The following is a 14,234-nucleotide window of genomic DNA, read 5'->3' as shown; positions in this document are numbered from 1 at the left end:
CAGATTTTAGGCAAATCCTTGCTCCTGGACTACAACACTGCGGAGTTCAAGAGTGGTCAAACCAGTACTTAATGTCTGAGCAGAACTCAATAAATTCTTAAATACTGTACAAGTCACCAGCTTTGCCTGAAGCAGTTTACTTAGGCCCTATCATCACCTAAAGCTATAATTCATGGGGTGTAGAGTTTACTTATTGTCTGTAGATCATAATCTCTCTAGTGGCTATGACAATTTATTTATGTTTACAATGACTTTCACTTTGTTAGCAGAGAACAGCTCTTTTAAATCAATACCTTGGTACAGTCATGTGGCAAAACACAAAGAAAGCAAAGAGAAGGAAGTTACACAAGAAACACTGTCTGTCCTTCAGTAATTATACAGGGTTTTTAGGTAGGACAACTTCTGGATCATTTTCTTAACAATTGATTATAAAAGACACAAGCAGATAAATGGCAGAAGCAAAACAAAGAGCCAAACAAGACTCTCTACTTAAACATTCAACATTTTCCAAATCAGCACCTTTGCTACAACCTCTCATAACCCACTGCTTCTGGGAGGACTGAATTATAGAAAAGGCTTACAGATCACTCAGGTCTGTTATATACAGGGAAAGCCCCACATTTTCTGCCTGAAACAGCCCTGATGCTCTCAGGCCACTGCTTTCTAATCAACTGTGGTACAGTGCAAATAGGTTACAAAAACCCTGACTCCTCCACAGCCATTACAAGTCAACTTTTCTTCCCAACCTCACCTCCATTTTCTAGCACATTACTCCCATACTGTAGGACAGGTTGACTGCTAGTATGCTTCCTATCTCCCAGCTCCTCATTTATCCAGCAGTAATGGTACCTGTGTAGTGCAGAGAAGAGTAGACTAAATATATCATGTCTTATAGAATGGCTTGGAGATAGCATGGGTTGTGTAGCAGGCTTTATTATTTCAGCATGTCTCTCCCACCCCACCCGCCCACCCCATTTTGTAGATCCCTATGAAACAGTTTATTATGAGCAGAAGCTGAACCTGCCAGTTTGTAAAACTGCCTTTGTCTATTATGGGCTCTGCAGATTGAAGGAAGCAGGAGCAAATGACAACATATGCATGATAATGTCATCACGCAAATGCTTATGTACTTGTGTCAACATCATGATGTAATATGTAATTGCAACATTTGTATGATAACATCATCATGAATGTATTGTGATGTTGATATCACAGTTTGTTACAGACACCATTGGACTTAATGAAATGCAAATAATAATATTTGGAAAGTTGATGTGTTTGTTTCTCATACTTTTCTTCCCCAGTGAATTCTTCATGCCAGGTTTGGTTGATGCACATATCCATGCCCCACAGTATTCCTTTACAGGGATACGAGGAAATCTGACTCTTTTGAAATGGTTGGAAAAATACACTTATCCAGTAGAGGCTGAATTCAAAAAACTTGATTTTGCTGAAGAAGTGTATACTAGAGCTGTGGTAAGTCAGATCTGTCTGTCTATCTACTTGTCAGTTTGTCCCTATCTCTCTCTTTCTCTTTCTCTCTCTCTCTCTCTCTTGTACCTTTTTCCTTATCACCATAATAATCTCAGGGTTCTTTCCCTACTACTATTATAGTTTGCAACTATAAAAAAAGAATATTTGGAGAAGGTTTTGCTGAATTTGGTATAATAATTTGATAATCCTATATGATTATCAACTTATTTTGAATTCTTCATTTCTACATTCAATAAAAACATACAAAGAGCAGTTATTCTTCCTGATCCTTACAGTTCAGCATGTATAATTCATGAATTAAAAAGGATCAGTTGGAATATATAGTAAGCACCTTCTAAAGCCACTGATTAATCTCTGTGTCATGGCCTGTTCCCCAGATAAACAAAGCATGAGCAGATAAAGCTGAATGCTAACCCTGTTTTCTGGAAAAAGCACCACTGAACTCAGGAAGATGTAACAGGGTTGGGTAATGATTTGGATTTGATTTCAAGAAGGTACTGCAGAAATAAGACAGCACCCATCTGCAGCTCTTTAAAACAGCTGCAGAGATCACCTGCACAATTCTGGGAAAGACATGGCTCCTTTAAAGAGTTGCAGACAGACTCCACACTTTCTGAAACAGCTTTGAGGAATCAAATCCAAAATGCTGCACAGCCCTAGTGAACACATACATTTATGCAGCTAGAAATCAATGTTTTTTAAAATTAGTTTTGCATGGAATATTCTTAAACTCTTTAAATGCATATGAGTGATAATAGCTGAGTTATATAGGATATATAAAACAGGAAAGGCTAACTGAATAGAATAGTGTTGTTTTGGTAGAATACTTTATGAAATACTAATTATTAGATGCTTGCATAATTTTGTGCATAATTTTTAAAGAATCTCTGCTCATGACCTAGCCATTTTTAAGTGCAACTGAGCTCAGTGGTGGAATGAGATATGTATGTGTAGTTATTTCTCTTTGAAATCTGTGGGATTTAAAAAGGAAGGCCACTCTGATTAGATTGGATTTATGAGAGGTTAGAAATGGGGCTGAGTCACACATCTAGCTGCTTAGAGTTCATTAAATATGATGTAGTCTAAGTTCTATAATCAATTTAAAAAATTACTCTATTACTTTCCATCCTCCTAATATAAGTTGTCTTGTTTTTCTTCTATTTTCTCTGGGAAATCAAACCCATCATATGAAAAGACAAGATGCAAGTAGATATTATTTATAAAAATACATATTTCAGGAAAATTCAGAACAAATTAACACAGTTGTACAAAGTAAAATGAGAGTGTATAAACTGTAAGCACCCACATACTAGTTATTCAGCTTAAATATGGATACACATTAGATATGTTGTTAAATTAATACACAAGTAAGAAATAAAAAAAATTCTTTTTTTAAATTATTCTTTAATAATGCTGCATTATTCTTTCCTGAAACAAATAAATTGTGAGGGGTTTTTTTTTTCTGCAGAGGCGAACACTCAAGAATGGTACAACTACAGCTTGCTATTTTGCCACAATTCACACAGATGCTACTTTGCTTCTTGCTGATATTATAGGTAAGATTGTCAAGAACTTTTAGAATGGTCCAGCAGAAGATAAATTGGGATTTATTGGTCAGTGATTAAGAGTAGACTAGCAAGGCTTTCTGAATTCCAATTACCTAATAATAACAATAATTAAAAAGTATTTCCTTCTCAAATTAATAGCTGGAAAAGGGACACAGGAAGTAAAACCAGGACTACTATTGATTTCAAATTCCTGGACTGAATGTATGAGGCATCATATTATTTCTTAGTATATGTCTGTATGCCCACCTCACTATTTTGTATCTGGTTTGTGAGTTGGTGGAACTTAAGATCTTATTTTACTTTTAAGAAAAAGTAAACAAAAATTCCAAATGGATCCTATTCTTACAGGTAATGGGAAATTTTCAGAAGCTCCAAATATATTTCAGATTGCCTTTGTTATTATGAACTGGATCAATTAATGCTTTTCTTATGCTAACTGTAACACACTTCAATGCTTCAAGTATTTTCTGTGTGGTTAATAATTTGGAATTAGGGATTAATTTGCTGGATCACCTGAAGAGTGTCATTCAAATTGTACATTCTGTTTTATCAGCAGTCAATAAATTTTATCTAGGAAACTTCCCAACTAGATATAATGAAAATAGTCATTCTTTGCTCTTAGCCAATAAGGGTTGCACTCATCTGTCAAAGCTAACATGAATTCATCTAATTACTAAAAACAAACAAACAAAGCCCAATTAAGTGTATGGTTTTCATCGCTATCATGTAAAAATGCTTCCATAAGTGTGCATTTTTCTACTGTTATTTTTATTTACCTTCTATTTATATAGCACTTTTGAATGTTTGGAGTACTTTGTTCTGCTTACAGATGAAATAAGACTTAAACTAAGGAACTTAGAGTTCATATCTCACAGTGGTAACCACATTATATTAGAGCTTATATTTTATAAACACTTGCTTTCAGAGGGGGAACTATAATGGTATAGCTAAAAACACCTAAACTATACAGGGAAATAATCATTAATTGCATGGAACTCCTATATTCCAAATTAATGCCTGCAATTATGAAGTATGCTTGTAAAAGCAAAATTTATTGGCAATTTTTTTTTTTAAGAGCTTGTTAAAAATGTGGATCAAAAAAATTATTCTAACTGTTGTTCTCCTTAATTCCTTACAGATAAATTTGGCCAGAGGGCATTTGTGGGTAAAGTTTGCATGGATATCAATGAGAGCTTCCCAGAATACAAGGAGGCCACCACAGAATCAGTTGAGGAAACTGAAAGGTGAGGCAGATACTTCTTCCTGTATAATTCAGGCAGCAGCATTTTCTAAGAATGATGAAAGAAAGAGGACATGGATTACTAATGATTAAAGCAAAGACTAACATATGGCATCTGTTTCTATTTTACATGTTTCTAATAGGCTCCTATAACAGTGGATTTTTGAGAAAATCCCAAATCACAGTATTTGGGATTTTCTCAAAAATGTTGCCAAAATAAACTTGTTGAAAAAGAATAAAGGTAGCTATAGAGAAACTAATGCCTGTATTGATATACAACATTTATGGACATATAATTTTTCTAACTTCTTAAAGGTCATTGAACTTAACTCAGAGCTCATGTGTGCATAACATTAAGATATAAGTAGATTAATGCTACATTTTTGTGAAAATTCAAGTATTAAAGATATATAATAATGTATTTCAGACAGCTCTGGATGATTTATGTACATAATAGTATATTTGCACATTTCTGCTCATGTGAAGAGACATCCTTCTGCTCCTTAATTCCTATGTAGCCACTTTGATTGATTGATTGATTGATTGATTCATTCATTCATTCACTCATTCATTCATTCAATTTATATAGCCACCCATCTTGCCATAGCAACTCCAGGTGGCTAACAACATATAAAAGCATAATCCAAATAAAGATTAAAACAGCATTAGAAAACAATTGAAGGCAGATGACATAAAATTCTACAATAAATTTAGCCACAACCACATGGTCTCCCATTAACTACCTGACCCCCAAGCCTGGGAACATATCAGTGCCTTCAATGCTTTTAGAAAGGACAGCAACATCAGGGCCAATCAGATATATGGAGAACTACAAAAGGAAGAAAAGGTTTCCATTAGTAGGGCTTTGAAGAAGGATGCTAAGGTAATACTGCATTGGCATTCCAGTGGTAAATGCTTTATGCTAACCCTGGGAATTGGAAAGCTAATAAGTTATGATAGAATATATGGGACTGGTATAATGTAGTATTTGTGGTTCCTTGGAAAATGCTAAATGTTCAAGTCTGGCTGGGGAATTCTGGGAGTTGAAATCCACACATCTTAAAGTTTCCAAGGTGAGAAACACTGGTATATACTATAAACTTAAAAAAAAACACCTCTGTATATCAGAAATACTACTACTGTATTTGCACAGAAACCCCTGAATCTACTCATAAGAAACATGACTGGCCTGAGCAACTAAGAACAGTCAATTACATGTGGTCCTTCCTAAAATAATAGCTACTGATATTTTCTTTAAAAACAAAAACAAAAATACTTAGTTATTAGAGCAAACTTCTTCACCCTGTTCTGTTCTATGAAATCTAATACACTTTACTGTTCCTTGATATTTTATCCAATTGCTGTGAGATAAAAAAAGTAATATTTATTGTTGAATTCCAATATAGCCAATAAGAAATTCTGAGATTTGGACTGAACCCTATGTTTAATTAGGAATGGGTGATTGGGATAGCTTTTTCAATTTGAATTGGGAACCAAACTGGGCTTGTGGAAATCCCTATTGTCAGAGAGTTGTGATTCCTGCACAACTGCAGAATCTTGTTTCAGAGGATAGAATTTAGCTTAATGAGAGAAAATTGAAGTGAGTTGTGTATTTTTCTTTCTAAAAGTACTGTAATAGCAACATTAAAGTAAATTGGAAATTATACGTAAGGTGAAAAGGTAATTCCCCATTTTACAGTTTCCAAGCATTTGTGTGAGACTACTGATGATGATGATGATGATGATGATGATGATGATTCTATCAAATTGTTGAACAAGGAAAAATTCAACTAATGCATAATCTTCATTAAGAATCTTGTTGCTGACCAGCAATACTTACAGTATGCTTTGGTATAAATATAAACTACTAAGAGACATGAGACCAATTCACACATTTTTCTAGGCAGGTTAGTAATGAAATATTTTTATGCATTTGAAAACAGTATGTTCAGGAACATGACTTTAGCACCCATATTTTAAATAGCTTGTAGTACAAAATGCAAACTAACCAGAAGTGTTTGTGGCTATGTCTGTATATAACTGGTTTAGAAAGAGCAATGTATTGAATTACCTTAAGATTTATATTAGCTATCATAATGCTATGATTGTGGTACTCACCCGTACCTGATCTATCTTTATAAGATTTTAAGAAGAATTCTTGTTTCTCCCTACTGCTCAAAAGCAGTTAAGTGTTTCTAAAGAAGCTGTGGGAAGAGAGATAGTACTGACTAAGTGAATGAAGGACAGATCTAAAATCAGACTTCACATTTTCAGGGTATTGTCAATGAAGCATATTTATGCCATATAAAATACAGCTTATAAAAATAGGACATTTCAATTTTCTGATACAGAGCCAAAGTAAGTTCTTACTTTGTAAAAAATATGGTCATAGCTATAATATACAATTATGCTTTCACTTGATTTTGTATGTTATCTATTTAGTTGTCACAGGAAACATAGTAATAACCAGTTGTCTACTGTTAATTATCAACGGCTTGTGCACATTTAAGAGCAAAATCCTGAGCTGGTGCACATTTGCACAATCTCATTAACTTCGACAGAAAGTGTTGATTTGCTGCAGTCTTTCCGAATATAGCATCCTTTGGATGTGTTGGGATCACAACAGGGAATTCTGGAAGTTGTAGTCCAAACCCACATGGAGCCCACCAGATTGAAAAAGTTGATTTCATGGTTGATCACACAGCTCACACATCCATTTATAAATCTCTTTCTAATTCCCTTCTCTGATCTTTTCAGATTTGTTCAAGAAATACTGGGAAAAAAAGTAAGTAAGCTGAGTTTTCTTCCTCAGAACAGTATATATAATTACTTTATACTTTGTATTGGGGTTTTTTTTGGAACAAAATGATCTTGGAATATGAAACCATGTACTGTCTAGATGTTTTATATTGAACTCCTATTCCTATACTGCTACAAGTCAAGGATTATAGGAGCTGGACCCAAAACATCTGGAGGACAGGTTGACTAATGTTTTGCCCAGAATGGTATCTGTCTACAGAAGGTGTTACTTTAGTTTTCAGAGCTCTGCCAAAAGTTGACATCAAATTGAAAGTTTTAATCTGATAGAAAGGGAACATTATTAAACCTTAGCTGTGTTTAATTAAATTTGAAAAATATAAAGTTAGATATAGTTTTATCCTGGTCCCTCCATTTCATTATCCTGTTCCCCATCTATTTTTTGGTATAGGACCCCATTCTCATAACCGTTCTTCCTTCCCCACTACACAGCTTTTTTCTCATTTTCAGATTGACTTCTAATATGTCAGGTTGTAGATTGAAGAAAGCTGGATCATAGGTAATGAGAGGAGATAGAAAACTTTGGCACCTTTAAAAAAAAAGGCAGCAAGAATGACATTCAAATAATTGAGTCAGTTACTGTCACATCTACTTTTGGAATGAATTCTAAACTTTAAAAAAGTTAATTTCAGTGAATTTAGTGAAGGTTAATTTTACTGCCTCTTCTATAAATTATTTTTGTAAAATAGTTAATATCAGTGGCTTATTTTTTAGGGTTGTTATGTGGACATTTTGTTTTGTTAGAGATATGAGAAAATATTCATCATTGGTGCTTTCCAAAAATAACAATTTCTCCCTTATTTATTTAACTTGTTTTCTAGATAACTTCACACAATATATCTTTTTGATTGCATTTGGTTATCATTATAAATATATGAAAATAATAACTCTTTTTATATTAATCTTGTGCTTGATGTGAATCAGCAGACATTCTAGAATCAAATAGCACTGTATATAATTATTAGTTAAAGCCTGAATTTGGATACACTTAGTGCTCGTTCTTACTAGCTAATAATCACTGTTTTGCTATGGTACATTATGGTTTAGTATTAGCGGGATAGAAATAAGCTTAAAGCCCCTTTTAATCATGGTTAACGACACATGTTAATATGAATACAGTAATAGGTATAGCTTAAAATGCTGTTGTATTCGCATATTTATTGTCTATCTTTTCTATTACTTGAATATCCTTAGTATCCAAGAATACTTCCTATAGTAACACCCCGTTTTGGACTATCTTGTACAGAGGAGTTACTTAGTGGCCTTGGTAACCTGGCAGAGGCTCATGATATTCATATACAGGTAAACCTTTTCTTATTATATTTACTGAAATTTCATTCACCCAACAGTTTTCAGAGTACCAGTAGCTTGGAAGAAAAAAACCTGTTTAGTTTACCAGCCCTGATACATGTTTTTCAGTCATAACAGATGTGGAAAAGTGCAATTTCCTTTAGGTTCATAGGATCAGCTTCAGAAAGAATAATCTTTTTTGCTGAAGGCAGCACATATTCTGATATATCCAAGAGAGATTTGGTAGTTAGCTCTCTGAGTGTGCCCTATTTTTCCTGTAAGTGCAGCTTCACAGACGAAACAGTAAACTTTGCATTTAGAATTTGGCATTTCAACACATTTTTTATGAGACTGAGCCACAAAATATTATTTCCCTCTCTTAATGTAGAAATATCCTTAAATGAAGAAGAGAGCTATTCTTTATTATTATTTCACTAGATAATAAATATGCTACAGTTAATTACTTACTGCTTTTGTGATGAATTTTTGCCAGGACTCAGCTCACTAATATCTGTCTTTTAGATTGTTATATAGTTTTTAGCTGTCATAATGCTGTATACCATTCAGAGTCACATTTTTGTGAGATGGACAGCTATATAAATATGCTAAATAGATGATATTGTGAATAGGCTTTGTGTTACTAGAATGCTTTTATGCACTTTTTATATATTATATTCCCCTCTCACCTCTGTGGGTGGTATGTGAGGCCTGGGAGTTTGAGGGTTCTGTGCAGTATCTTAGCTGTTCCTAGCACTGCGCTCTTCTGGACAGAGAGCTTTGATGTTCTTCCTGGGATCTGTTGGAGACACTTTCCCAGCTTAGGAGTCATAGCCCCTAGTGCTCCTACCACCATTGGGACCACTTTGGTCTTTACTTTCCACATCCTCTCTAGTTCTTCCTTCAGACCCTGGTACTTCTCCAGCTTCTCATATTCCTTCTTCCTGATGTTGCTATCACTTGACACCGCTACATCTATCACCACCTCTGTCTTCTGGTCCTTGTCTATTACCACAGTGTCTGGTTGATTGGCCAGTACCTGCCTGTCCATCTGGATCTGGAAGTCCCACAGGATCTTAGCCCTGTTATTCTCCACGACCTTCTGTGGAATCTCTCATCTGGACTTGGGGGGGTGTCTAGCCCATACAATCTGCAGATGTTCCTGTACATAATGCCAATTTCTTGGTTGTGCCATTCAGTGTTCCTGCCTGAATCTTACACCCTGTCACTATGTGTTGGACTGTCTCTTAGGTCTCTTTGCACAATCTGCACCTTGGGTCCTGTCTAGTGTGGTAGACCACTGCTTCTATGGATCTGGTGCTTAGTGCCTGTTCTTGTGCTGCTATGATCAGTGCTTAGTGCTGTCTTTTAGTCCAGCCTTTTCCAGACACTGGTAGGATTTCCCAGTGTCAGCCACCTCAGCTATCTGTCGATGGTACATCCCATGCAGGGGCTTGTTTTGCCATGGTACTTCCTCCACTAGAACTTCCTCCCATGTCTGCTGCTGCCTAAGGCATTCTCTCAGCAGCTCATCTTTCGGTGCCATCTTAGTCATGTACTCCTGGATGCTCTGGGTTTCATCCAGAACAGTGGCTTTGACACTCATCAGACCCCACCTGCCCTCTTTGCAGTGTACAATCTCTGGGTGTTGGACTTGGGGTGGAAACCTCCGTACATTGTGAGGAGCTTCCAGGTCTTCAAACTGGCAGCCTCACTATACCGGCAGGGTATCTGATGACTGGCAGGGCATACGTGTTAATGGCATGGATCTTGTTCTTCCCATTGAGCTGGCTCTTCAGGACCTGTCTTATCCTTTGGTGGTACTTGGATGTTGCTGTCTTCCTTGCCTCCTCATCGTGGTTCCCATGTTACTGTGGAATACAAAGATATTTATAGCTGGTCTCTATGTCTCTATGTGGCCCACTGGTAGTTCCACCCCATCAGTCTTAACTACCTTCCCTCTCTTTACTATCATTCGGCCACGCTTCTTCAGTCTGAATGACATCCCAGTGTCCTCACTGTAGATCTATGTCAGATGGATCAGTGAGTCAATGTCTCATTCACTCTTAGTATACAGCTTGATGTCATCCATGTAGAGGAGGTGGCTGATGGTGATTCCACTCTTGAACTTGTACAAGTGGCCATCACCTTGGTATATGCCGCATTTGATGGCCACTTGTGCAAGCTGTCTTGAGTTGACTTCCAGCGTTGTCCCATTGAGTTCTTGAGGAAGGTTTTTAGTGTCCTGTTGACTTTGTATAGCGCCAGGCATTCACAGATCCATGTGTGTGGTATTGAGTAATAGGCTTTCCTGTAGTCAATCCAGGCTGTGCTCAGATTGGTCTGCCTAGACCTTGAGTCTCGGGAGACTGCTCTATCTCTGAGTAACTGGTGTTTTGAGCCTCTGGTGTTGTTCCCAATGCCCTTCTGAGCTGTGCTCATGTACTGGCCCATATAGTCTTGTAGCTTGGCAGCTATGATGCCTGACAGAACTTTCCACATTGTGGGAAGGCAGGTTATTAGCCGGTAGTTGGATGGTGCTGTTCCCTTGTGAGGGTCTTTCATGATCAGCACGGTCCTTTGTTGTGTTAGCCAGTCTGGGTGGGAACCTGCTGCTAGCAGCTGTTTCATCCATGCTGCTAGGCGTTCATGCACTGCTGTTAGTTTCTTTAGCCAGTAGGTGTGGATCATGTCCAGGCCAGGTGCTGTCTAGCTCTTTATGTTCTTGACCCTCTGTTGGATGTCTGCTACTGTGATGGTGACTGGTTCTTGTTCTGGGAGATTGCTATGGTCTGCTTTCAGGTCCTGCAGCCACTTTGCACTGGGGTTATGTGTCTTCTCTTTATCCCATATGTTCTTCCAGTACTGTTCAGTTTCTGCTGCTGGTGGCTCAGCTGTTACTGTGTGGTTGCACTGCAGTTGGGAGTACACTTTGGACAGCTCTTTGGAGAACAGGGCATTTATCTTCTTGGCCTCTGCTTCTCTAGTGTATCTGTTTAGCCTGGTGGCCAGTGCTGTGAGCCTTTGTTTAGCAGTCTCTAGGGCTTCAGATGGAGTCAGGCCCATGTATTTTTTCAGTAGCCGAGTCTTATCCTTAATCTCCACACCCTTCTGTAGTTCCACCAGCTGACTGACTTCTCTCTGAGTTGCCTTGATCTTAGCCTCCAATCTCATTTTCAAGTGGGGGTATGTACTGTTGTTCTTCTTGATTGTGTAGCCACGCATTTCCAGGATTACAGCAGCTGTAGCATATACCAGTTCATTGGTTTGAGTTATGGTGGTAGGAGGGATTGTCTGGAGGGCTCTATTGGCATCTTCTAGCATACTATCTGATGGTACTTTATACACACACACACACACACACACACACACACTGTACATACATACATACAGTATGTATATACACACACATAATGTTATTGAAAATTTTAAACGCAAGAATAAGACTAATACAGATTAAAAGAGAATGAAAAAGAAAAGAGAAAAATGAAAAAAATGAAAGAGCAAACTAAAAATGCAAAAAGAAAAAGAGTAGCAGAAAAATAGAAAAGAAAAAAATATAAAAAATGGCTTCCAATCTTCTTTACAGCAGGTATAGGTACAATTATAAACTGACCTCTTTCTCTAAAGTTACTGTACATCATGACCCTCTTCTTTCTACAATCTATCCTATCTAATCATCAAAACCATAAATCATAAGTTCTTTTTTTGCTTTTTTATGCAAAATGTTCATAAGGGGTTTACAGCCACCAATAGATGTAGATATTGTCTTTTCTCTAGTCAATCAAATCAGTTTGGCCATTTCAGTGAGTTCTGTCATCTTCACCAACCATTCCTCTGTCGTAGATATTGCTAAATCTTTCCATCTCTACAATACAATACAGTACAATAATCTTGCTGCAGTTATCATATATAAAAACAATGTTCCATGACTTTTTTCCAACTGCTTATCCATCAGTCCCAAGAGGAAAAGTTCTGGTTTCAGTTGAATGTTAATCTTTGAAATCCTCTGAATCACTGTAAGTATTTGAATACAAAATTTTCTAGTTTTTTTGCATATCCACCAAGCATGATCAAATGACCCTTCTTGCTGTTCACATTTCCAACATAAATTTGAAGTATCTTTATACATTCTAGATAATTTTTCTGATGTCATATACCAACAGTACATCATTTTATAAAAAATTTCATTAAGATTATAACAAAGTGTAAATTTCAGTCCTTTTAACCACATTATTTTTCCATCGTTCCATCTGTGTGCTAGTGTATCCAAATTTTATATACTATCATACATTCCTTGACTGATTCTTCTTCTTTCAAATTTCAAGAAAAGTTTATCCATTTTAGCAATCACATGTTCATCATTTGTACACAATTCTGTTTCAAAGTCAGTCTTACAATGTCCATAAATTCTTTTATTTACTTTAAATCTTTCTGATAACTGTAAATAAGAAAACCATCAACAACCGTGCCCCTCTGCCATCAGTTGTTCTTTTGATTTGATTTTATATTCCCTTTGACGAAATTCTAGTATTTCACAATAGGTTAGCCATTTGTGTTTGACTATTATTTTTTGTCTATAGAATGCTTCTTGTGCTGAGAGCTACAAAGGTGTTTTTGGGTACAGCCTGGATTTGTATCTATTCCATGTTCTCAATATGGCACGTCTAACATAATGATTTTTGAAATCTACATTGACCTTGACTTTATTGTATCACAAATATCCATGCCACCCAAATCTCAGGTCATTTTCTTCTAACTCTAAATCTTCTATTTCTCAGCAACACCCACTTTTTCATCCAAACCAAACAACAAGCTGTAAAATACAATTTCAAATCAGGTAAACCCAATCCTCCTCTTTCCTTTGCATCTTGTAACACCTTATATTTAACTCGTGGCTTTTTCCCTTGCCATAAAACTTAGATATATCTTTTTGCCACTGTTTAAATGGTACATCAGTTGCCAAAACAGGTATTGTCTGAAACATCATTCAAGGCAAGACATTTATCTTTATCATAGAAATTCTCCCCAACAATGACAATTGTAGTTTCTCCCATTTTAACATATCTTTTGTAACCCCATATCTTGACATAATTATTTTGAAATAACATACAATTCATATTTGCCATGGTGATACCTAAATATTCTATTTTTTTTCAATTTTAAAACCCATTTTCTTCATCAGTTTAGTTTGATCCTCTATTTTCATGATTTTGTTAACATCTTTGTCTTCTGATTATTAATCTTAAAACCTGCTAGTATACCAAATTCTCTTAATTTTCCCATTAATGTTTCTATTCCCTTTAGTGGATCCTCCAAAACCAATAGCAAGTCATTAGCAAATGCCCTTAACTTATAAGTTCTTTTTAAATCTTTACTCCCACAATTCCCTCATCTTGCCTTATATCTCTATTCAATATTTCAAGAACTAAAATACACAGGAGAGGAGACAATGGGCATCCCTGTCTTGTCCATTTTTGTACCTCACAGGGTTTTGTTAGATCTCCATTGACAATTATTCGTGCCTTCTGTGAAGTGTAAATCAATCTTACTCATTTAATAAAATTCTCTCCAATATTCATATCTTCCAAAACTTTAAACAGGAAGACTCAGTTGTCAAAGGCCTTCTCTGTGACTAAAAAATCAATGAGGCTTGTTTTTCATTATGTTGCTCCAAGTATTCCAAAAAGTCCAACACATTTCTTATACTGTATTATCCTTTAACTGTCTTTTAGGTAGAAATCCACATTGATCCTCATGAATAAATTCTTAAAAAATTATTTTCAACCTCTCAGCCAAAATCGTTGTAAACATAGTCATTGTTCATT

The 14,234-nt window shown here is 36.1% G+C and overlaps 1 protein-coding gene across 1 annotated transcript in view; it reads left to right on the top strand.

Moving 5' to 3' along the window:
• Positions 1 to 14,234, top strand: part of GDA (guanine deaminase) — a 50,446-nt gene that overhangs the window by 16,140 nt on the left and 20,072 nt on the right. The window contains exons 3-7 of the mRNA XM_007434503.4: positions 1,305 to 1,476; positions 2,963 to 3,050; positions 4,201 to 4,306; positions 7,060 to 7,087; positions 8,314 to 8,421. Of these exons, the coding sequence (XP_007434565.2) occupies positions 1,305 to 1,476; positions 2,963 to 3,050; positions 4,201 to 4,306; positions 7,060 to 7,087; positions 8,314 to 8,421 (502 nt within the window). The remainder of the gene's footprint in view (positions 1 to 1,304; positions 1,477 to 2,962; positions 3,051 to 4,200; positions 4,307 to 7,059; positions 7,088 to 8,313; positions 8,422 to 14,234) is intronic.

This window comes from Python bivittatus, unplaced genomic scaffold (assembly GCF_059951505.1).
Source record: "Python bivittatus isolate LINGU-HERP-01145 unplaced genomic scaffold, Pbiv_v1 ctg000850_np1212, whole genome shotgun sequence".
NCBI lineage: Eukaryota > Metazoa > Chordata > Lepidosauria > Squamata > Pythonidae > Python > Python bivittatus.
This window is presented reverse-complemented; position numbering and strand designations above follow the sequence as displayed.